The sequence below is a fragment of the Aegilops tauschii genome, chromosome 2, assembly GCF_002575655.3.
Source record: "Aegilops tauschii subsp. strangulata cultivar AL8/78 chromosome 2, Aet v6.0, whole genome shotgun sequence".
In the NCBI taxonomy this organism is placed as follows: Eukaryota; Viridiplantae; Streptophyta; class Magnoliopsida; order Poales; family Poaceae; genus Aegilops; species Aegilops tauschii.
The window spans coordinates 591,559,548-591,585,868 of NC_053036.3; the positions used below are offsets into that span (position 1 = coordinate 591,559,548).

Consider the following 26,321-nt stretch of genomic DNA (forward strand, 5'->3'; position numbering starts at 1 on the left):
TCTCTGGGGTGCCCCCTGCCCCCGTATATAAAGGAGCAAGGGGGAGGCAGCCGGCCAAGGGGAGAGGCGCGCCATAGGGGGGAGTCCTACTCCCACCGGGAGTAGGACTCCTCCTTTCCTTGTGGGAGTAGGAGAAGGGAAGGGGGAAGGAGAAAGAAGGAAGGGTGCGCCCCCTTCCCTAGTCCAATTCGGACCAGACCATGGGGAGGGGTGCGGCCACCTTTTGAGGCATTTCTCTCCTTTCCCGTATGGCCCATTAAGGCCCAATACGAATTCCCGTAACTCTCCGGTACTCCGAAAAATACCCGAATCACTCGGAACCTTTCCGAAGTCCGAATATAGTCGTCCAATATATCGATCTTTACGTCTCGGCCATTTCGAGACTCCTCGTCATGTCCCCGATCTCATCCGGGACTCCGAACTCCTTCGGTACATCAAAACTCAATAAAACTGTCATCGTAACGTTAAGCGTGCGGACCCTACGGGTTCGAGAACTATGTAGACATGACCGAGACACGTCTCCGGTCAATAACCAATAGCGGGACCTGGATGCCCATATTGGCTCCCACATATTCTACGAAGATCTTTATCGGTCAGACCGCATAACAACATACGTTGTTCCCTTTGTCACCGGTATGTTACTTGCCCGAGATTTGATCGTCGGTATCTCGATACCTAGTTCAATCTCGTTACTGGCAAGTCTCTTTACTCGTTCTGTAACACATCATCCCGCAACTAACTCATTAGTCACAATGCTTGCAAGGCTTATAGTGATGTGCATTACCGAGTGGGCCCAGAGATACCTCTCCGACAATTGGAGTGACAAATCCTAATCTCGAAATACGCCAACCCAACAAGTACCTTTGGAGACACCTGTAGAGCACCTTTATAATCACCCATTTACGTTGTGACGTTTGGTAGCACACAAAGTGTTCCTCCGGTAAACGGGAGTTGCATAATCTCATAGTCATAGGAACATGTATAAGTCATGAAGAAAGCAATAGCAACATACTAAACGATCGAGTGCTAAGCTAACGGAATGGGTCAAGTCAATCACGTCATTCTCCTAATGAGGTGATCCCGTTAATCAAATGACAACTCATGTCTATGGCTAGGAAACATAACCATCTTTGATTAACGAGCTAGTCAAGTAGAGGCATACTAGTGACACTCTGTTTGTCTATGTATTCACACATGTATTATGTTTCCGGTTAATACAATTCTAGCATGAATAATAAACATTTATTATGATATAAGAAAATATATAATACTTTATTATTGCCTCTAGGGCATATTTCCTTCAGGGTATTACCTCCATAGAGAGGGCCCAAACCTGGATAAACATTGTATCCCCGTCTCCTGTTACCATCGATCCTAGACGCACAGTTCGGGACCCCCTACCAGAGATCCGCCGGTTTTGACACCGACAGCGGCATCTTGGAGTTGATGGAATCGTGTGTCTGCCAGTCCTTCAGATTGGCAACGTTAGGGTTCATGGCTGGTGTTGGCGAGGCGGCGATGGCGACTCCATCAGGTGTGTCTCTCCTTCGGCTCTGTCCCCGTTGTTGTGGCGTTGTCACCGACGTCATGGTACAGCAGGGAGGTTTTGTCGTTCAGGAGTACGGGCAGACGGTTGTCTACGCAAGCGACAGCTGGAAGATGGAGCATCTTATGCTGGGTCTGTGGTTGGAGGCTGACAGTTCTGGTTTCCTCCTCCGACATCGTCGTCATGCGGGGGTGTCAGTTCTGAAGTTCGATGGCGTGTCCGGGGACATGTTGCCCTGGTCTGATTCTTTCAATGGCTATGGTTTTGCTTCTGGAAAACTACTTTGGAGGTCCGTAAAGTTGCTGATCAGCGATGGAGCCGCGTCGAGCTTGGGTGAAGAGGTGATCTGTCTTCTTACCATTTGGTGTCCACTTCGGTGGTGTCGAAGGAGAGGGACAGACGCTGGTATTTTGCATAGGATTTTCCTATCTTTTCAGTCTTGTAAGGTCGGTGCTTACGTGCCTTGTAACTTGATATTTATTCTATAAATGAGACACATATTACCATGCAAAAAAGAAAAGAATACTCGTATAATTCTGGAAATTCTTTTTCCTTTTTACGTTAGTTAAAGCAAATAATTACTCTGGCTACTTTTATACTTTTGTAATTATTCTAGATGATTGGGTTGCCATATGTGCGAAACTTGTTTCACCCCACCTCATGAGCCATATTGCTTTGAGTGGGATCAACGAGGTGGTTTAAAATTTGAAGGTCCAAAATATGTAGTTTTGAAGTTGATGGACCGGCTGCTAACTGGGGGATTTTCGGCCTTTCAGCTCATCCTCACGGTTTTGGTTGTTAATGTGGTTTTGGTTTCGCCCATTGCCTTCTATTCAAGTGGTTTTGATGGGGTTCCATTTCATTGTACAAGTGTTGGGGTTACATTTGGTGTGTGTTCAGAGCATTTGATGTGCTCCTTGTGCGGTGGCGTGGTATTATGCTTTTTGAATTGTTCTTTTATGCTCAATTTGTTATGCTAAAGTTTTTGCCAAATCTCATGGTTTAATCTTGCACAATCATTTAGTACTAAGAAACATTTATAACCTGTGAACTCAACAGTAGGATATGGACTATTTATTATTATTATAATAGTTTTATTTTTTCTTTAGTCTTCGTCACCCAAGGCACAGATGTAGGATGAAAATCCACTTTAACATTACATTTGTAGGAAAAATAATCAATCTTATCATAAGCTTTCGTAACAATTATTTTAAAGAAAACTTCATTTTTTCTTCTTATGCTTTTCATGCAACAAAGTCACATTATTTATTAGTTTGAATATCAACTAAATTATTGATAATGTTAGTAACATTTCAAATGATGCATTAAGATGACAAATCGACCTATAATGTTGAATTTTACTAGCACCTACACATTTAGAAATAAGAGTGATAATTTCACAATTAAAAACTTGCAATATCCAGTCTACCATGGTAGAATTCATGAAAAAGATAAATGAATATGTTTCTTTTCTGATCAAACTCAATAGGAAGTCCATCAGGGCTGGGAAAGACCCGTTTTTATTCTTTCCAAACTAAAGACACTATGAAGAAAAGATCTATCTGCATAATCTAGAGCACAAGCCATAGGACAATCTAGAGATATAAATAGATTTTTCCCCATATCCATTCAGATGGATTTTTCATTGTATCAGCAGGATATCTTATAGAATACTAGCACATATACCCGTGCGTTGCAACAGTAGAGATATTCTTTTGAGAAGCAACGGGAGAGATAATTGATGTGTGCACCAAAAATGGTCTGCACAGCAGTGGGGCGAGAAAGCGAGGAGCTGTGGTCTTCTCTCAGATCATGTTTGGCCTGCGAGATCTTGATAGTGGTAGGGTTAGTCGGCGTGGCGACGACCAACCAACTCGTGCTTTTTTTCCTTTGGGTTCGCCCTCGTGTCGGGGTTGTGGCTCCTTCCTCATTTGGTGGCTGCGCGGCGACCTTCAGGGCACGGTTGCTTCGCCACTCTCTCCTACTACGATGTAACCGGATGGATTACTAATTTCAGTACGTAAATCAAGTTCCATTAGCATGATCCACGCATAACCAGACAGTGCCTTGTTTACCGGATGGATTACTAATTGCACCAAAAAAGTAAAAAAGTTTAAAGTTTGCAGAAAAAATAAAAAAGAAATAGAGAAAGGAACAAAAAATAAAATAGAAATAAAACACAGAAAAAAAAGAAAACAGGATGTCACAGCCTTGAGCCCTGTGCGAAGGTCAGACTATTTGTGGCCACATGCGTTAAATAGGATTTTCCTAGCAGCGTGTGGAGGGAAATAAGTGGGCTGGCTTCGACGGGCCACAACATGCACGGCCCATGTACGAAAATTGATTTTTCTTTTGCAAACGGACGCACAAAAATTTAGTACCACCTCGGATAGGGAAAAAAACTTTTTAACGGTGAACGGATGAAAAAATTGGAAAAACACACCTTGCTTTATTAGTAGGTATATATATAGAGGTATAGATATAGATATAGATCCAAATGGATTTGTCAAGAGGACACACCTAATAAAACTTTGGATCATCGGATAGACTCAAGACAGGAAATGCAAACCAAGCTGAAACTGTGGTCAGCCGTGAAAAGGGTGGAGAACGTGGAGGTTTAGGGAAAGTAAACCAGGACCCGTGGCACGGCACAGGAAGCGCATGCATCATATGGAGATGGAGGTCGATCGACCTACGCACCACGTACGTACTCCGCCGGTGGTCCGACTTTCTTGCTGCATGGCGCCTACGTAGCCTGCAGCTACTCAACGTGCCCGCGTGGTTCACTGGATCTGGCACTGGGAGTGGAAGCTAGCTAGCTAGTGGCCTAGTGCCTTTAAGGTTGGGCGTAGTACGAGCGAACAAACAGCAGATGCCAATGGCGTGCCGGACCGGACTATCGGCAGATGGGCAGCCAGCACGGCTGGAGCCTTCGTGGATGCATGGTCAGATGCGGAGTTGCCCTCTCTGCCTAGCCTGGTCCGATACTCTGGGACTGCCTTCTCTCTTCTCTAGTCTGGTCCTCTCTGCGACAGTGGGACGGGTGGCCAAGAAATGCATGCATGAGCAACCGTGACACTTTTCACACTGGTGTGTAGTGTGTGCCACTGCTGGATTGGATTCGAGCACAGATCTTTTCACGTAAGAAAGATAGTTGAAGAGACTAAGCTGCACCGAACGTGAAATGTTCTTGTATGTGAAAAGATTAATTCACCAGATATTTTGTGAACAAGTCTACGTCGAATCGCCTCCAACAGAAAACAGAAAGTAATAACCTCTATCATGTGAATTTGTTAAACAGAGAGCTGTAGACATCGATCACACTCCACTCGCCTCACTTTCACCGGAAGTGATACCACAAACCGCTTTGCTGCACTGCTAGCGCTATGCTACTGCTAGGTCTCACGTGCCAGACGCACGACACACGTTCAAGTCAGCACGGGTTCACGGTGCGGTGCCGGTGCCATTCCTGCAATTTCCGCAAACTCCAGTGGCCGATCCCGAGCCCCGCCGCTATATAGTCTACTTCCCATCCTCTCAAGCAGCAGAACAACGCAAACCCAGATCGTCGCTTCAGTCCGGTCTGTCAAGCTCGAGCATGTGCAAGGTCATCAACACGGTCCGGTCGCTCGCCTGGCTGCGCCGCGCCGTGCGGCGGTGGCGCTCCCGAGCGGCGGACTCGGTGCGGCCCAACAAGGATGTGCTCGAGTTGGACGCCGCGGTGCCGGCGGGGCATGTGGCGGTGCGCGTGGAGGGCCGCGGCGACGGGGAGCCGTCGTCGAGACGGTTCGTTGTGCCGGTGGCTCAGCTGAGCCACCCGGCGTTCTGGGAGCTGCTCCGGCAGGCGGAGGAGGAGTATGGCTTCACGTCGGCCTCCGGCCCCCTCACGCTCCCCTGCGACGAGGACCACCTCCGCGACGTCCTCCGCCGCGTCTCGTCCTCCGACTCCGAGGAGCGCGGCTGCTTCCGCCGCCGCGGTGCCATCGCGGCGCCGCACGATGACTCGCGGCCGCTGCTGCAGGGGGTGGCCGTGAAGAAGCTCGTCTCGTGATCGATCATCGGTCGATCGTTCGTTCGTAGAAGCGGGATAGCCGTGCTCATTTGCTCCTTTTCATGCAAGCCGGAAGCAGCAGCCAGCAGTAGTACAACGACGCGCGCGCCCATGCCGCGGCGCCGTGCCATCCATGGCGCTGAGTGCGCGCGATGAAACCGGCAAGACAGTTGCACTGACAAAGCGCCCCGATGCTACTGCACTATCACCGCAACAGTCGAGCTGGCATTTTACAAAATGTACATATTTTCTTGTCCTGGAAATTAAATGTATATATATTTGTGTCCTATTTGGAGATCTGTTGGCTGTACCCTGTACAGTGGAGCCAAAGGTAGTCACCTGCACACAACCAGCTAAAAAAAAATCCCTGACAACATGCACACACTTTTTTTTTAAGAGTACGTCAATGGTGTACCATAATTTTATAGAAGGGAGAAATAGTTTACAAGAGAACCTAGATGACGATGCACATCGCCTCCAAGCCCGTGCTCCATTACAACCAACACCAAAAGAAAACTAGACGTACTCTCTCACAAATCGTTGCAGCCCTACCCCACCCTCCTGCCCGATTCTATTCTTGCACTTTCAAGAAGACACACTCCGCCAACATGGAAGGGGCCTGGACTTGGCTCGTCCTGTTGAACACTCTTGCGTTTCTCTATTCCCATAGGGACCATGCCACCGCTATGACGAAGGTGTCGAAGCCTCTTTTGTTGACACGAACAAAGGTACGTCTAGCCTCGAGTCAGCACTCCAGAAAAGTGTCATGCTGCTCCGGGCGCTGCACATTGGAGTTCAAGGTGTCGAAACATCTGTGCCAAACCTCCCGTGCGTACACACATTGCCAAGTATATGTTCTGTGTTGTCCTCCTCTTGCATGCAAGTGTAGCAGGCCGAGGGTTGATCTTGTAGCCCGCGCACGCACACTCACTCGCACGAACACCATGGCTGAGGAGGACAGGAAGGGGACGGAGAGGAAAGTACTTGTTTTTTTTTTGTGAAATGTGGAGAGTACTTGGTTATTATTAAGTCCTATACTTGGTACTCTGATGTGTTGATTGATAACTTGTTCTTAAGAAACGTCTGGTCTTGCCCGCAGGAACTAGTGGCTCCCGAGCTCAAATGAGCTCGAGATGAACAGCAAATTTTGAAAAAACTGAAAATGGGTTTTTTAAAAATCTGGATTTTTTATGGCAAACTTTAGCAAATGTTTTGAGTGCTTGCGAATTTTCACCGTGGAATGACATCCGTGGAAGCCGTAACAAAATCAACACTTCAAGATGCTTTTGAAAATAACACTTTTGGAGCATCAAATTATTTTGCCACGACTTGCATGGATGTCCTTCCATGATGAAATTTTACAAGCACCCAAAACATTTCTCAATGTTTTTCATAGATAAATTTTAGAATTTTTATTAAAAAAATTCATTTGTTTCGGAATTTACTGTCATGAGCTCGAGCTATGAAACATCACGTCCGTTGCAGTTGCTGCTCCATTGTCTATTCGGTGCCCTGATTTGCGTGGCTGAGACATGGACACGGCACGTGGTTGCGGGTAACCATGATCCTATGTTGCAACATGTCTTTGCGGAGGTAGTGCGTGGTACATTGTTTGGCCTGATGATGGCAGATCATGGCCATAGCGATGGAGTGATGACTCGGGGTGGATTGTCTCGAGACCATTGGCCATGTCCAGATTTACCATTGAAGTACACTTGCATCGGAGGGGATCGTTGGATCGTCTCTAACATGCGCTTCTGGCAGCACTATCTTCCCTCACCCTATAATACGCGCCACTTGTGAATCGACGGATGTTCTTGGCTTCATAGACCACTCTTTGCCTAGTGTGTCCAGGTTTCTCAGTCGCTTGGCTGGGCCCACGTCTAAATCGTGTGCACTTGCATATTCTTCGATGGTTCAATGACTGCTCAGCGAGGATCATTGTTGCATTTTCTATTATTTTTAATAATATCCTCTGCCTTCGCATAACTTTTGTCTTGTATGATCTAGCTCTTTGTTGGTGTGAAACTTGTGTGTGTGCTTCAGTGTTGGATGTGTGGATCCTAATTGTGCAGAGGAGATGTGTTCTCTTTGTGGTTTGTATCACTTGATGCTTCATGATCAGTTAATAAAGAACATCCCTATAGATAAATGGGATGGCATTCTATCAATAAAAGAACCAATAGTTTAGATGGGTTTCTAAACGAGATATGCATCAAAATAGGTACGGCACACTAGATACCAATGCTTTATCATTTACAATTAATTTGTACATTCATATATGTTATTCTTTTCAAAGTTCGGGCCTTTGTCAACTTTGTAGGAGAGAGACAATACATCTGTTCAAATTCTTTTAAAATTTTGTCACTCCGTCCACATTTGCGACCTGGTTCAGGACTGGCTAAGCTTAATTGACATGGACATTGATTCCTGGGCAAACTTTCACTCGGTTAAGGATTGGTTGTGTTCCGATATTCATCTCTAGAACGTCTAGGGGCATGGCAAATTGCACGTGCTAGTTTGTTGGGCAATATGGACTGAAAAACCACGAGATTGTTTCGAAATAATTTCATCCATGTCACCAAACATCGGTACAAAGATCCAACTAGAAGACGTGGATGGAGTATCGCTGGGGCTAAACACTCGAGTTATGTCATACAACGAGAGTGTAACTTCTTGTTTGTTTTAGAGCCTTATCTAGCATGAAACACACCCCCAACACCAATCACGATGGAAAAAAAATCATTCTCAGCAATATTTATTCAAATAATAATAATTATAATAATATTGTATGAAAAATTCATATAATAGGAACACCATTATCATTTGGCAGAAGTATATGCAGAAGAATTTAATATGGAGTGAAGATAAAAACGCTCAGCTCTACACAATTTTTATTGGTATAGTATTTATTTGTCAATGGGAATATAATGGTTAGAAAAATAAATTAGATAGTGTCTAAATAATTAGACTACGAGGAATACTACTGGGAGAGGTGCCGATGGTGAGAAATCATATTTAACTACAACGAAGGCTACATATTAGTCATAGACAAATCTAACGAATAACCCAATCTTGCCTCCAGAATTAATACACGGCCTAGCATGGAGCCTCCAATTAGTAATATGAAATAGTTTTTTATCATGTTTTATAATTTGTTTTTTATATTGAAAGGAAAATATCTAAAGAACTTCTGCACAACTATGTTTTATAATTTTCATAACCTGAAGCACATGAAAACACCCTTTAACATTACATTTGTAGAAAATAGCAATCAATCTTATCATAAATCTTATTAAGATTTATTTTGAAGAAGACTCCATCTTTCTTATTCTTATGCATTTTATGCAATAAGGCCACACCTATTTTATTAGTTTCAACAACAACTCGATTATTAATAATGTTAGTAAAATTTGAAATAACACATTAAGATGAAAAATCGACCTATAATGTTGAAATTTACTAGCATCTACACATTTAGGATTAAGAGTGAGAATTCCATAATTAAAATCTTGAAATATCCAATTTACCATGGTGGAATTCACGGAAAAGGTAAATGAAGATCGTAATAAACTAGAGGCCAAAATTTCTCATAAAAGTCAATAGGTAGTCCATGGGGTTCAGGAATTCTATTATGTTTCATTTGGGAAACACCAGCTTTTATTTGTTACAAAACTAAAAACACTATGAAAAAAAGATCTATGAGCATAATCTAGAGCACATGGCACAGGGTAATCTAGAGATATGTTTAAAACTGTATCAGCAGCACAATAAATAGACTGTTTGGTACGGGTAGTTCGCTATCTAAAAAAACATAATAAATAGATTATTCCATATCCAATCATGTGTATTTTTTATTGTATCAGTAGAACATTCTATAGAACATTCCATATCCATTCAAATGGATTTTTTTACGAGGAATCTTTTGATCTATTCATCAGCCATGACAATACAAAAAACACATAAATAACAAAAAATACGTCCATGTCCATAGAGCACCAAGTGACGAGTATAAGCATTGAAAAGAGCTGAAGGTGAGGCGCCATCATCGTCCCTCCCTCACCGGAGTCGGGCCAAACTTGTTGTAGTAGACAGTCGAAAAGTTGTCGTGCTAAGGCCCCACGGGACCAACACACCAAAATAGTAACCGTCGCCAATGAATAGAAGTATAGATCGAAAGGATGCAACCTGTAGACATACAACGAAGACGAACAAAGATTGGATCCAAGCTGATTCACCGAAGACCAGCATCGAGCGAATCCCACGAGATACGCAGAAGAACACCTCTACACACCATCAAACGATGGTAGACACATCACCTAATGGAGGCTAGGTCGGGATAACCTTATTCCATCTCCAGGGAGCTGGCACTTCCTCAACTTCCTAAGCAGGACGCAAACCCTAAATGAATTAAACAAACACCTAAAAGTAAAGCCAGATCCCTCCTGCCGGCAAGGACCAGGGTCCACCATCCCTCCGTGACCCTAGGGCCATCGGAGATGAGGCAGTCTGGCGGGAGGCAATGTAACCCTAAACTTTTTTCTTTCTTCAGAAGGAGGTGGCTGCTGCGTTGCACACCTTGGATTTTTGTGTCATCCAAATGGATTTGTCAAGGAACACACCTAAAAGCTTGGATCATCGGATAGACTCAAAAGGGGAAAAGCAAAGCAAGCTAAAACTGTGCTCAGCTGTCAAGTGCCATCAAAGAGTGGGAAACGTGGAGATTTAGTGAAACTAAAAAACGTTTTTTCTCTGTTTGGGTGGCCAGGTAGACACCAAACGTCGACTCATGTCAACCGACACGCAAGTGCATGCTACGCGCGCGACACATATTAGGTCTTTCTTTATATTTTTTAACTTAAATATATCTGCACGCTCAACAGAAGTGCATGTCATTTGTCGAAGCAAGGGCACTGCAGTTCTCAAGCGAGTGAACTTCACGTCATAAAAAAACTACACAGAGTGTTTTTTCGGTAATATTTTCGCTCCAGTTTTGAAACCGTTTATCGGAACGAGGCATGTAATATAACGTTGAAAAGCTATGGATTAGGCGCAACTTCACCATGTTGATTTTTTTTAAGATTCATCATGATTTAAGATTAGTTTCGAAAATGGTGTGGCGCATGACGAGTGGCACCGAACGTTTTTTCGCCTTTTTTTCTAAACCGCTCGTCGGAATGAAGCAAATGATACATCGTTGAAAAGATATCATCGAGGTGCATCTTTTTCGTATCTATTATTTTCTCTAATTCGTTATGGTTTAAGAGCAGTTTCAAATTTACTAAATCACGGAATTATGTTTTCCAAAAAAATTTGAAATTTTCGGTACTGTTTTCGCTCTAGTTTTTTAACTGTTTGTCGAAACGAGGCGTGTGATACGCCGTTGGAAAGCTACGGACAAGGCGCAAATTTCATATGTACAAATGTTTTTGAGATTCCTTATGGTTTTAAGTTAATTTTAGAAATCATGCGGCGGACGACGAGTGGCAGCGGCGGTTTTTCGTGAAATTTTTACAAATTGCTGATTGAAATGATCCAAATGATACGCCGATTGAAAGATATCGTCGAGACGCAACTTTTTCATGTAGAACGCTCTCTCTAGTTCCTTACAGTTTAAGAGCAATTTTAAAAATACTGAAACATATACACTTTGTTTTTTCGCGTCACCCAAATCGTCGAGGGAACTGCATCAGACGGAAGAAAGCACTGCTTCAGACTAAAAACCGCATTGCATCAGACGGTCAAGTGAACTTCATGATTTTCTTTTGTCAGACGCAAAATTTGCAAGACTAGGAACTGGACCGCGCTTCACGTCGAGCATAAGTGAACCGCAACATTTATCGAGAAGTGAACCACATTCTTTTTTTGCTGTCTCCGTAACATTTTTTTTGCACTTCACATTGGCGAGTAAGTGAGCCGCGACACTACCGGAAATGGACCGTGGCACTATCTAAAGTGAACCGCATGAGTGAACTTCTAAAAAAGGTTTTTTCTTTTCTTTTTTTGAATTGTGTGGATGAGCCAAGAGTACTGCATTAGTTGTATTTTCTTGACTCCTTTTTTACTAATGCATTCAGACCGCACTCTCGAGGCTAGTGTACTGCATTGTTTTGTTTTTAATATTTATAACATTGTTTCTGTTTTAACTAGTCTGCACCGCGTGACGCGGTCAAGAGAACTACAACATTTTTTATATTGTTTGGCGGTTATTTTTGTTTCTAGTTTTGACACAAGGACGAGGTGAAGTGCTCTTACAAAAGAAGGGCTTCTTCGTTGTTTTTCTTTCCTTTTCTTTTTACACAGCAAACCACAAGCCTTCATACAAATGAACCACATTAGATTTCTTCTATAATATACAAACTAAGTCTTGCATTTTTGTATGAACACTCGAAAAAAGGATATAGAGTGCTGCCCAGAGAGGAACAACGAACTGCAAAAGGCAAACTACCGGTTTGTATTTCTTGTACTACCAGCAGCAAAAAAATTGTAGTTTCTACAGAACATCACCGAACTGTATGCAAGATACACCAATTAACAAACTGCACTTTGGCATACAAATAAATTTGAAAGCAAAAAAGAGAACCGAACTGCATACTGAAGAACAAAGGAGCTGCATCGCCGCTTTAATTTTGGGCTCCGTCGACCTTGACCGATGCAGTGGACTGCATGGGCGCAGATGAGCTTGGATCCACCGCCGGCGAGGGTGCAGACCACCGGGTGCGGGGTGGTGGTTTGCTGCGTGAAACTACGATGTGGGATGTAGTCCAGTCCCAGCCGCGTTGCTGCTCGTTGTTGTGGCGCATGGGAGGGCTCGCGGAACTGCATGTCGTCGTAAGCCGTACTGCACGCCATCGCTGGCCGAACTGCACGCGAGCTACAAGGGATGGACGTGTACTAGACCTCGCCGGAGGGAGTTTGCGGGGAGAGGAGGAAGAAGCAAAGGAGAGAGGGGAGGGCGGCTCGCCTCCGGTGCTGCCGAGGTCGTCCCGCGGGCTGCGAACTGCACAGATGTTGTTGCCGGACTGTAGGGAAGGCCGCTGGGGGGACGTGACAAGCCTGCTGCACGCAGCACATCCCACCTCGGCTGCCGTTCGGTACCTACTGCCGTGTGCCGGTGCAAGAAGAGGAAAGGGAGCTCGTTAGAGAGGCTCCTGCATCGCCGGTGGGAGCAGAGGAGGAACTGCCGGCCTGGTGCCAGCGCTAGAGGAGAACGGGGTTCACCCGCAGCGGCGACTCGATCCAGATCGTGGATGGGTGGTGGATCCAGGCATGGGGGTGGAATCCACCCCCGGCTAATCCTGAGGGCACCGGAGACACAGGGCAGGGGCAGCGCCAGGGCCGGAGCAGGGGAGGAGGCGGCGCGAGGGTAGGCGGCGAAAGGGGGGTGCGAGGGGTGTGGAATTTCTGGTGTGTGGGGGGATGGGTGGATCGTGATTTGAGATGAAGATGGGCCACCGGGGGATCCGCGGCGCGCGGAGGCCGTTGGCCAGCCGGGGGCGCGGCGTGCGGCGGCAGTAGGCTGGCCCGGGGCACGATGCGGCTGGGTCGGAGGTCGGTTGTGAGGGCGTGAGGGAGGAGTGGCTGGTGATTTTGTGGATCGGGGCGTGGGGTGTTGAACGGGAGGAAGGTGGTGATAGAGGCGAAGGTGTCCCGATGTTTCGATGAGATAGCAATCGTTTTCTGTGGAAGTCGACTTTGACGATCCGACTACGAACGTGCGAACACGTCGCGCCTTAGCAATTGCTAAACCAACTTCCGAGGGGTTATTGACCACACCGGAGCACGATCAACCTGACCACGAGGATCTATTTCCTGCGAGCAAACGAAGAACAAGCAAGAAACTGAGATTGCAACTTGGATATTGCGAATAAAAGAGGAAAGCTTTATTAATGAGGGTGGGGTTCTGTGACGCCTTTGTCTGGTCGTTGAACACAAACGAAGTACGCGAAGTTGCAGCTATGGCGAACTTTTAATCTAAACAAAACCCAAAGTCTAAATGATGCCCTAAGGGCTATATATATGGAGGAGAGAGGGGGGATTTCGTGGCCCTTGGAGGAGGGGTCCGAAACCTACCCTAACTCTTGTTTCCCCACACATACAGACTCTAAAAACTGCCTATAATCAAGTATTTCGAAATTACATGGGCCTGTCCCAAAAATAAGGTGACGCAGCACCTAGAATAGCCTCTGGACGAAATTTATGAAGTGGCATCTTGTATATTTCGTCCAAGGCTTCATGCACTCATTATGGTGGCTTCAAAGTCCTGGAATCATCAGTTGTAACTCCGTTCTTGTTCCCCTTGCGCATGCCATCATCTCCATGCTTGAACTTGCTCCAAGGTTCATCTTTCTTGTCCAAGCTAGGCCCTTCATTTGTAAGCAAAACAAATTTATCCAATTTAGGCAGCATCATAGTCTCATGAACATTATAATCGTTACCAAGAAACGAAAGTACCTGATAATTCAATTGGCGTGCGTGAGCTCTAGTAATTGGTCCAGTATGTATAGCAGCAGGGGCTGTGGGTGTAACAATGGTATTGATGTCCTCATCAGGTGGAGGCGATCGGGGGAGGAAGGTGGAGAAGAGAGAGTGGTGCCTGGGGTGGGCCGGTGGGGTTTGTTTTTTTGCGTGTGTGTGTTTCAGAGGTGCGCCGGGTGTTAGCAGAATAAGCGTAGGTGTTAGCAGAATAAGACTCTTAAGGGGTGTTATCAGAATAGACCCACCCTATATATATGTGTGTGTGTGTGGTTGCCAAAAGTATTTTCTATTAATTAAACTAAAAACATAACTAAAAATTAAATTAATCCTAGATCTACCGCTGGAGCACACAGTGGCATTGGAGCCTACTGCTCATCCTCGTCGCCGATGAGGTCAATGTAGCTTGGAGGTGACCATGGCCAGACTGGTGCCGCTGGTAGCGGTGGCCCTACCGTTAGTGTGTGTGGTGGCATAGCTGGCGCCTCTAGCGTCTCGTGCTGCTGCTGCTCCTACCGGCGCTCCTCCTCCGGCTCTGGCATTGCTGTGAACGTGGAAGTCCACGTGCACGTCTACCCCACTAGTCCGCGAATTTGATGATCGTTCCTTAAATTTGCATCTTGCGGATTCCACCATTAAGAAACCTATGGGAAGGATTAATGATTTTCTTATTGTTGTAAATAGGAATTATGTTCCCGTATATTTCATTGTTCTTGATATAGATTGCAATCCTACATGTCCTATTATTCTTGGTAGACCTTTCCTTAGAACGATTGGTGCAATTATTGACATGAAAGAAGGAAATATTAGATTCCAATTTCCGTTAAGGAAAGGCATGGAACACTTTCCTAGAAAGAAAATTAAATCACCTTATGAATCTATTATGAGAGCCACATATGGATTGCATACCAAAGATGACAATACCTAGATCTATTCTTGTTTTTATGCCTAGTTAGGGGCGTTAAACGACAGCGCTTATTGGAGGCAACCCAATTTTATTTTTGTTCCTTACTTTTTGTTCCTGTTTAGTAATAAATAATTCATCTAGCCTCTGGTTAGATGTGGTTTTATGTTTTAATTAGTGTTTGTGCCAAGTAGAACCTTTGAGAAGACATGGGTGAAGTCTTTGCAATCTTGCTGTGAAAAACAGAAATTTTTGCGCTTACGAGAATAGATGCCATTTTTTTTACTGGAGAGTGCTTTTAGGTTGATTCCTTTTGCAGATGATTAATAGACAAATTCCTCACGTCCACCAATATATTTCAGAATTTTTGGAGTTACAGAAGTATGCGTATGAATCAGATTGCTACAACTGTTCTGTTTTGACAGATTCTGTTTTTCGTGTGTTGTTTGCTTATTTTGATGAATCTATGGCTAGTATCGGGGGGTATGAACCATAGAGAAGTTGGAATACAGCAGGTTTAACATCAATATAAATAAATAATGAGTTCATTACAGTACATTAAAGTGGTGATTTGTTTTCCTATACTAAAGGAGCTCATGAGATTTTTTGTTTAAGTTTTGTGTTGTGAAGTTTTCAAGTTTTTGGGTAAAGATTTGATGGATTTTGGAATAAAGAGTGGCAAGAGCCTAAGCTTGGGGATGCCCAAGGCACCCCAAGGTAAAATTCAAGGACAACCAAAAGCCTAAGCTTGGGGATGCCCTGGAAGGCATCCCCTCTTTCGTCTTGATCTATCGGTAACTTTACTTGAGGCTATATTTTTATTCACCACATGATATGTGTTTTGCTTGGAGCGTCTTGTATCATTTGAGTCTTTGCTTTTCAGTTTACCACAATCATCTTTGCTGTACACATCTTTTGGGAGAGACACACATGAATCGGAATTTATTAGAATACTCTATGTGCTTCACTTATATCGTTTGAGCTAGATAATTTTGCTCTAGTGCTTCGCTTATATCTTTTTAGAGCACGGTGGTGGTTTTATTTTATACAAATTATTGATCTATCATGCTTCACATATATTATTTTGAGAGTCTTTTATAACAGCATGGTAATTTTCTTTGGTTATAAAACTAGTCCTAATATGATAGGCATTCAAGATGGGTATAATAAAAACTTTCATATAGAGTGCATTAAATACTATGAGAAGTTTGATACTTGATAATTGTTTTGAGATATGAAGATAGTGATATTAGAGTCGTGCTAGTTGAGTAATTGTGAAATTGAGAAATACTTGTGTTGGGGTTTGCAAGTCCCGTAGCATCCACGTATGGTAACCGTTGTGTGACAAATTTGAAGCATGAGGTGTTTCTTTGATTGCCTTCCTTATGAGTGGCGGTCGGGGACGAGCGATGGTCTTTTCCTACCAATTATCCCTCTAGGAGCATGCGCGTAGTGCTTTGGGTTTGATGACTTGTAGATTTTTGCAATAAGTATGTGAGTTCTTTATGACTAATGTTGAGTCCATGGATTATACGCACTCTCACCCTTCCACCATTGCTAGCCTCTCTTATACCGCGCAACTTTCGCCGGTACCATGAACCCATCACTTACCCTCCTCAAAACAGCCACCATAGCTATCTATTATGGCATTTCCATAGCCATTCCAAGATATATTGCCATGCAACTTTCCACCGTTCTGTTTATTATGACACGCTCCATTATTGTCATATTGCTTTGCATAATCATGTAGTTGACATCGTATTTGTGGCAAGGCCACCATTCATTTTTCATACATGTCACTCTTGATTCATTGCATATCCCGGTACACCGCCGGAGGCATTCACATAGAGTCATATTTTGTTCTAAGTATCGAGTTGTAAGTAAATAAAAGTGTGATGATCTTCATTATTAGAGCATTGTCCCATGTGAGGAAAGGATGATGGAGACTATGATCCCCCCACAAGTCGGGATGAGACTCCGGACGAAAAAAAAGAGGCCAAATAAAAAAAAGAGGCCAAAGAAGCCCACCAAAAAATATAATGATGAGAGAAAAAGAGAGAAGGGACAATGTTACTATCCTTTTTCCACACTTGTGCTTAAAAATAACACCATGATCCTCATGATAGAGAGTCTCTTATGTTGTCACTTTCATATACTAGTGGGAATTTTTCATTATAGGCTTGTATATTCCAATGATGGGCTTCCTCAAATGCCTAGGTCTTCATGAGCAAGCTAGTTGGATGCACACCCACTTAGTTTCTTTTGTTGAGCTTCCATACACTTATAGCTCTAGTGCATCCGTTGCATGGCAATCCCTACTCACTCACATTGATATCTATTGATGGGCATCTCCATAGCCCATTGATATGCCTAGTTGATGTGAGACCATCTTCCTCTTTTTTTGTCTTCTCCACAACCACCATTCTATTCCACCTATAGTGCTATGTCCATGGCTCGCGCTCATATATTGCGTGAAAGTTGAAAAAGTTTGAGAATACTAAAGTATGAAACAATTGTTTGGCTTGTCATTGGGGTTGTGCATGATGGGAGCATTCTGTGTGACGAAGATGAAGTATGGCCAAACTATATGATTTTGTAGGGATGATCTTTCTTTGGCTATGTTATTTTGAGAAGACATAATTGCTTGGTCAGTATGCTTGAAGTATTATTACATTATGTCAATACTAAACTTTTGTCTTGAATCTTTGGATCTGAACATTCATGCCACAATAAAGGAAGTTACATTGAAAAATTATGTTAGGTAGCATTCCACATCAAAAATTCTGTTTTTATCATTTACCTACTCGAGGACGAGCAGGAATTAAGCTTGGGGATGCTTGATACGTCTCCAAGGTATCTATAATTTTTTATTGTTCCATGCTATTATATTATTTGTTTTGGATGTTTAATGGGCTTTAATACGCTCTTTTATATTATTTTTGGGACTAACCTATTAATCGGAGGTCCAGTGCCAGTTGCTGTTTTTTTGCCTATATCAGTGTTTCACAGAAAAGGAATATCAAACGGAATCCAAACGGAATGAAACCTTCGCGAGGATCTTTCTTGGAACAAACGCAATTCAGGAGACTTGTAGTGGAAGTCAGAGACGCAACGAGGCGGCCACGAGGTAGGAGGGCGCGCCCAGGGGTAGGCGCGCCCCCACCCTCGTGGGCCCCTTGTAGCTCCACCGACGTACTTCTTTCGCCTATATATACCCTTGTACCCTAAAAACATCCAGGAGAGCTACGAAACCACTTTTCCACCGCAGCAACCTTCTGTACCCGTGAGATACCATCTTGGGGCCTTTTCCGGCGCTCCGCCAGAGGGGGATTCGATCACGGAGGGCTTCTACATCAACACCATAGCCTCTCCGATGATGTGTGAGTAGTTTACCACAGACCTTCGGGTCCATAGTTATTATCTAGATGGCTTCTTCTCTCTCTTTGGTTCTCAATACAAAGTTCTCCTCGATGTTCTTGGAGATCTATTCGATGTAATACTCTTTTGCGGTGTGTTTGCCGAGATCCGATGAATTGTGGGTTTATGATCAAGATTATCTATGAACAATATTTGGTTCTTCTCTGAATTCTTATATGCATGATTTGTTATCTTTGCAAGTCTCTTCGAATTATCGGTTTAGTTTGGCCTACTAGATTCATCTTTCTTGCAATGGGAGAAGTGCTTAGCTTTGGGTTCAATCTTGCGGTGTCCTTTCCCAGTGACAGTAGGGGCAGCAAGGCACGTATTGTATTGTTGCCATCGAGGATAAAAAGATGAGGTTTATATCATATTTCTTGAGTTTATCCCTCTACATCATGTCATCTTGCCTAATGCGTTACTATGTTCTTATGAACTTAATACTCTAGATGCATGCTGGATAGCGCGAGTAATAGTACTAGATGCAGAACCGTTTCAGTCTACTTGACGCGGACATGATGCCTATATTCATGATCATGCCTAGATATTCCCATAACTATGCGCTTTTCTATCAATTGCTCAGCAGTAATTTGTTCACCCACCGTAATATATGCTATCATGAGAGAAGCCACTAGTGAAACCTATGGCCCCCGGGTCTATTTTCGATCATATAAGTTTCCGATCTACAATTCTAGTTTACTAGTATTTATTTATTTTCCAATCTTTACTTTTCAATCTATACAAAAATACCAAAAATATTTATCTTACTATTTTTATCAGATCTCACTTTTGTGATTGGCCGTGAAGGGATTGACAACCCCTTTATCGCGTTGTTTGCAAGGTTCTTGATTGTTTGTGCAGGTACTAGGTGACTTGCGTGTAGTCTCCTACTTGATTGATACCTTGGTTCTCAAAAACTAAGGGAAATACTTACGCTACTTTGCTGCATCACCCTTTCCTCTTCAAGGGAAAACCAACGCATGCTCAAGAGGTAGCAAGGGGCGGGCGTGGTGGCCTCCATCATCGATGCCTGGAGTGCCAGGGGCAGCTCAGGCCAGAGCGCGAGCTCGGCCAGCTCCGAGAGCTCGTTGGCCTTCTTGAGTTCCTCATCGTCCTCGTCCTCCTTCACCACAGGCCCCCCTCGGCTGCTCAGGCGTTGGAGCACACGCGCATAGCCGCCTAGAGCACAACATGTTGACATGGAGGCTGCATAGGAGAAGGACAACCTCATTGCGGGAGGATGAGTGGGATAGCTGGGGTGGGCTGGAGGGCATCACTAGCCACCCGCTGACACGTCGATGCCCTGCCACGACTGTGTTGGAGGCCGCCAACCACTGTGTTGATGCCTTGCCATGGTCGGTTTCCTGCCACTCCCTCGCTTTTAGGAGGATGCTCGCCACGCCGCCTACGTCGAGGCCACCACCCCTGGCATAGTCTTTGAGGAGACTGCGCAGGACGATCGTTGGCACCAGAGAGGGATCACGTCATCTGGCCGACTTAGAGGTGGCACACGAGGCAACACATGACATGTGTGGAGAGGATAGCACCGTCTGGGACCAGTCCCCACTAGCCAAGCGGCCCCTGACCTCAATGTCGACGTCTGGCCGGTATGGGATGAAGCCGCTCTCGCCCAAATTCCGCGCTAAAAGGGATCGTGGCCATGTCTACCATGCTGCTTGATACGTCTCCAACGTATCTATAATTTTTTATTATTCCATGTTGTTATATTATCATTGTTGGATGTTTTACTATCATATTATAGCAACTTTATATCATTTTTTGGGACTAACCTATTGACATAGTGACCAGTGCCAGTTGCTATTTTTTTGCTTGTTTTTTTACATCGCATAAAATCAATACCAAACGGAGTCCAAACGCAGCGAAACTTTTTGGAGATTTTTTCTGGACCAGAAGGAACAACTTGGGCCAAAGAAGTACCAGAGGGGTGCCACGAGGGGGGCACAACCCACCTGGGCGCGCCTAGAGGCCCAGGCGTGCCCTGGTGGGTTATGCCCATCTCGGTGGCCTCCCACACCGCCTCTCAGCTCTATAAATACCCAAATATTCCAAAAACCCTAGGCAAGTCGACGAAACACAATTTCAACCGCCGCAAATTCCAGAACCACGAGATCCAATCTAGACACCATCACAGAGGGGTTCATCATCCTGATTGGTGCCTCTCTGATGATGCCTGAGTAGTTCATTGTAGACCTACGGGTCCATAGGCAGTAGCTAGATGGCTTCCTCTCTCTCTTTCGATTCTCAATATAATGGTTTCTTGGAGATCTATTTGATGTAACTCTTTTTTCCGGTGTGTTTGTTGGGATCCGATGAACTTTGAGTTCATGACCAGATCTATTTTTATCCATGATAGTTATTTGAGTTTTGATCTGTTATATGCATGATTATTTATAGCTTCGTATTTCTTCTTCGAATCTTTGGTTTAGTTAGGCCGACTAGATCGATTTTTGTTGCCATGGGAAGAGGTGCTTTGTGATGGGTTCGGTTGTGCGGTGTTCTTTCCCAGTGACAGAAGGGGCGCAAGACACGTATTGATCGTTGCTATTAAGGATAAAAAGATGGGGTCTATTCGTACGTGAATAGATCTTGTCTACACCATGTCATCATTCTTATTGGATTACTCCGTTTCTCCATGAACTTAATACACTATATGCATGTTGGATAACGGTTGATGTGTGGAGTAATAGTAGTAGATGCAAGCAGGAGTCGGTCTACTAATCTTGGACGTGATGCCTATATATTGATCATTGCCTGGATATCGTCATAATTATTTGAGGTTCTATCAATTGCCCAACAGTAATTTGTTTACCCACCATGTGCTATTTCTTGAGAGAAGCCACTAGTGAAATCTACGGCCCCCGGGTCTATTCTTTATCATATTTTCTTTCCGATCTATTATTTGCCTTTGAGATCTATTTTTATTTGCATTTATTTCAGATCTATTATTCCAAAAACCCAAAATACTTTTCTGCACATTTTATTTGCATCTTTTATTTCGCGTTTATTTTAGATCTATTTATCCAATCTATCACAATTTTATCCCGTCAACTTGACAACTTCCTACGCCGTTACCCGTAAGAGGGATTGATAACCCCTCCTAAGTGTCGGGTTGCAAGTATTTGTTCTTTGTGTGCAGGTACCATTTACATAGTGTTGCTTGGTTCTCCTACTGGATTGATACCTTGGTTTCATAACTGAGGGAAATACCTAGTGTAGCTGTGCTACATCATCCCTTCCTCTTTTGGGAAATACATACGTAGTTCAAGCAGCATCACTGCTCATGTCCCCTAAATTTCTCACTCCGGCGTCGGACCGTCCGGCCGCCGCGCTTAGTCCTTGACCCGACGTCCACTACTAATATATTATATGTCTCTTATGGACATTCCCCCCTAACTATAGTTGGTACATTATGTTAAAGCAACAAAATTTGCCCCTCCAAAAAATTATGAAGCGTCCTTCGTATGTGTTTTGAAGGTTGTGGATGTAACTGACTCTACTAGAGTTGCTCTTAGATCAGTAGCAATTGTTGCTCCTCTTTTGATTGTATCACAACGGAGTTGCTCTTAGATCAGTACCACATGGTCAAGTGGGCGGACATTTGTATGCCTAAGGACCAAGGTGGACTGGGTGGCCTCCCGGCGTATGAATGTCGCACTCATGTTGCGATGGGTGTGGAGGATAATGCGTGGTGAGGGTGGCTTCTGGCTACAGCTCATTTAGGCAAAATACCCTAGGGGTGAGCCTATCCTAGCATGCTCTCGCCCAGGAGGATCGTAATTTTGGTGATGCATCCAAAGGATCAAGGAGGACATCCGTATAAGGATTTCCTTCTCAATAGGGAATGGGGATGGGACCCTATTTTGGCCGGACCCTGGTTGGGTTCCGATCCTTTGAAAACGAGCTTCCCTAGCTTCTTTTCTATTTGCTCTGCCTCGAGATTAGTTGTATCTACAACATCCGCGCGGGAATGTGGGATATCCGGTTCTGCCGCACCTTCGAACAAGAAGAGAGTGAAGAGTGCAATAGACTACGGGCAGCCCTATCAACGGAGCTTCCAGACTATCCGGACTCCGTGGCCTGGAAGCTGTCCCCGACGGCAGAATTTTTGGTGCACTCGGCATATCATGCCCTCTGCATGTCCCCGCCCACCCCGTGGCTTTCTCCCCTGTGGAAAGCCCCCTTGCCACTGAAGATTAAGATCTTTGTGTGGCAGCTACTTCGAGATCGCATCCCTTCAGGGACTGAGTTCCTGAAGCGGCATGGCCTGGGTGATGGCATGTGCACCCTATGTGTGGTTCCGGAGACGATGGCACATATCCTCTTCTCCTGCACGGCTGCACGGGATCTTTGGATGTTCGTCCGTGAGGCCCTTGAGCCCGAATGGGAGGCCCTCAAGCTCGCGGAGTTCCTCCAATACAGGGCTACGCAACGTACCCGTCACCGACTGCTTATTTTGGCTTATTTTTGCGGCGCTCTTTTGGACGCTATGGACGACGCGTAATAAGGTGATTGAGAAGGTTCTACCGAGGCAGGCTTCTAACTCTTTCTTCAAATTTCTTGTGCAGCGCCATGGCGCTCAGGCAACCCCAGCCGCCATCGCACAGGCACAGCGCGCGTGGCCGTCACGCACGCACACCGGCAAAGATCTCGTCGCCGTCGCTGCCTCCCTCGCGCGCACTTCGATCTCGTTAGGAAGGCGATGGATCACGAGCGCGGGCACTGGGCAGCAGTACGCGCCCATGCCCCCCCGGCGCCGTGCCATCCATGGCGCCGGGCACGCACGTAGCGCGCGCCAAAACCGGGGCAAGACTTTCCGGGCTCCTGACAAGACAGTCGGAGCTGGAGGCCGCGCGGATCGATGCACAGCTCAATAATGTGCCGCGCCATGCAGTTCGTCAATGTGATATCGCAAATATATCCCTTTCCTCCCATAATAACGCTCGGCAGACTAGAATATACAAGTACTTTCTGTAGAGATGCAGCAGCCGTACGTGGCTGCGAGTCGCTGGCATGACAAAACTGAAGAACATGGCAGGCAGCTGAGGTGCCAATGAGAGCATCGTTTTCAGGGCTGGGTTCTTCCGGAAGAACGGGCGGTCGTGTCGCCGCTCCATGTCCATGCCTGAACAACGTGACCGTAGGGTAGGGCTAGGGTAGTCTCACGGAGAGATCGATAGACCGGCCGGCCGGCCGGTATTTGCAAATCCGTTGGCTGCGCGTTTGATGCTGACGGGGGACGGCGGAATCGGATAGCGGTAACGGTGTAGCTCGTGTTCGTACCCGATCATGTGCTGTCGACGGCGAGGGCTCAACTGTATCAGACGTCGAACCCACTTTTGGTATCACGTAGAGGCGGATCTTTTTATATCAATCCTATCTACCCGGCCCAAGTTTGTACGTCGAACTTGATTTTCGGATATCACTAATTAAGAAGTACTCGTTGCAAAGAACACTTCGTCTTTGCGCGCCATTTGTCACGATCGGGGAGTTTTTATTTTTTTCGTAGATCCGTTTATTCAAAACGTTTTTATCTCTTAAACCGTGCGTCCAAATCTCGAACTGTTTTCACCGTTGGATTCCTCGCGTCGAGATCTTCAAAACTAGGTCCCATGTTTGATTGGTTTGACGAACTTTTTTTTCACGAAAATACCACACAAAAAAATCAAACCGGGAGCACGGGTTTTTCCCTTTCCAAAAGAGGCACGCCGTGCATCTCGCGAAATCACAACCGTACCTCTCGTGGAAGCAAAACCGTGACTCTCGTGGAAGGAAAAAAAAACAGAAAACACGTTTTTTTCGTTTCCGGGAGGGACGGCCGTAACTCTCGCGAAAGCAAAACCACGACTCTCGCGAAAGAAAAAAAAACAGAAAACGCGTACGAAAGCAAAACCGTGCCTCTTGCGGAAGCAAAACCGTGACTCTCGTGAAAAAAAAACAGAAAATGCATTTTGTTTTTTCCTTTCCGAGAGGCACGGCCGTGACTCTCGTGAAAGCATAACCATGCTTCTCGCGGAAGCAAAACCGTGACTCTCGCGAAAGAAAAAAAACAAAAATGCGTTTTTTTCGTTTCCGAAAGGCACGACCGTGACTCTCGCTAAAGCACAACCGTGTCTCTCGCGGAAGAAAAACCGTGACTCTCGCGAAAGGAAAAAAAACAGAAAACGCGTATTTTTTTTCGTTTCCGAGAGACACGGCCGTGACTCTCGCGAAAGCACAACCGTGCCTCTAGCAGAAGCAAAAACGTGACTCTGTGAAAGAAAAAAACAGAAAACGCGCTTTGTTTTTCCCTTTTCGAGAGGCACGGCCGTGACTCTCGCGAAAGTATAACCGTGCCTCTCGCGGAAGCAAAACTGTGACTCTCGCGAAAGTAAAAAAAATAGAAAACACGTTTTTTTTTGTTTCCGAAAGGCACGGCCCGTGACTCTCGCTAAAGCACAACCGTGCCTCTAGCGGAAGAAAAACCGTGACTCTCGCGAAAGGAAAAAAGAAAAAAACGCGTTTTTTCACGCAAATTTTTTTCTCGATTTTTTTGTTCGAAAAGCTAAGGAAGACCGGAGGAAAACCAAAACGTCGAAAAAACCCGGAAAAACCGTTTAAAAAGCCGAAAACGGTGCGGAAAAAAAATCCGAAGAGAGCGTCCAGAGCGCGAAACGTGGCGAATGGCTGAGAGCGCGCCAAGTGGCGCTGATCGTTGTGAGGCTCCCGAAGAAGCGCTCGTTAACTAGTTGCTCTCTTGATTTCCCATGATCGGGTTGAACTTGATAGGATTGTGGATTGCACCAAGCTGCCGTGGAAAGAATAGCGTCCTATTATTTTGCATTTTCAGTGGAAGAGAAAACCATCCGAGGCATTTCATTTTTTTTTGTTTTGCGAAAAGAATCAGACCTATTATAAAGATTTATCAAAAGTACAAAGCACCTCAAACATAAACAAAATTACGTCGAGATCCATGGACCACCGAACGACTATTGTCGCCGTCAAAATGAGCTGCCAACCCACCGTTGTCGCCGCTCTCATACCGGAGCTGGCATGACCTTATCCATGACAGTCAGGAAGTGTTCGTGCACGTGCTCCTAAGGACCAGCGCCCTGGAGCCGCAGTAGTCGCCTTTGAATTCTTGAATCGATCTAGAGAACCTAACACTAAATATCGCCATTGAGTACCCATGACGAGAAACCCTAACCCCGCCGCCCTAAGAAGCTGGCAGGAATTTACGCCAGAGCTCCATCTAATCCATCCCAACGAACGAACTTCAGGAGGATCGACACCCGGAAGATTGACTCGAACACTACTAGGAAAAATCTTATACACAGGAGCTTACGAGTAGCGCTGCTACTAAATAACAATAGCGCTTGGAAAGAAAGAGCGTTGCTACTATGCAGATAGCAGTAGCGCTGTAGTTATAAAACCCGCTACTACTATAATTGCCACACTGTTGCCGACAGGCTAGGTATACTAGTAGCGCTGGTTCTCTAAAAGCGCTACTGCTACTGTACTTAGTAGTAGCGCTTTCCGCTAACCAGCGGTACTCCTAAATTCAGTCCCCTTTAGGACCCAAGTTTAGTCCCACCTCGCTCCGCGAACATAATGTTTACCACCTTAAATATGGTGCTTCTCAAACTATCACAACCACTTGGTCTTCATTGTACTCTATGTGTAGGATTTGTGGTCGCAATATGAATCCTCACCGGTTTCTAAACCGGTGAACCGGTGAGGATTCATACTGACAATTTAGATTTTACACAAAAAAATCAATGATGGCCAATGCTTGTTTGATGCTTTTTTAAATACTTTTTTTACATGCTTAGCATTAGTAGCAGCGCTGGTTCTCTTAAAGCGCTACTCGTCAGGGAACGTAGCATGCAATTTCAAAAATTTCCTACGCTCACGCAAGATCTATCTAGGAG

The 26,321-nt window shown here is 45.0% G+C and overlaps 1 protein-coding gene across 1 annotated transcript; it reads left to right on the forward strand.

Moving 5' to 3' along the window:
• Window positions 1-5,099: 5,099 nt before the first annotated feature.
• Window positions 5,100-5,974, forward strand: LOC141042101 (auxin-responsive protein SAUR23-like). Its single transcript, XM_073509641.1, has one exon. The coding sequence runs from the start codon at window positions 5,145-5,147 to the stop codon at window positions 5,595-5,597; it is 453 nt and encodes a 150-aa protein (XP_073365742.1). The 5' UTR covers window positions 5,100-5,144; the 3' UTR covers window positions 5,598-5,974.
• Window positions 5,975-26,321: the final 20,347 nt, after the last annotated feature.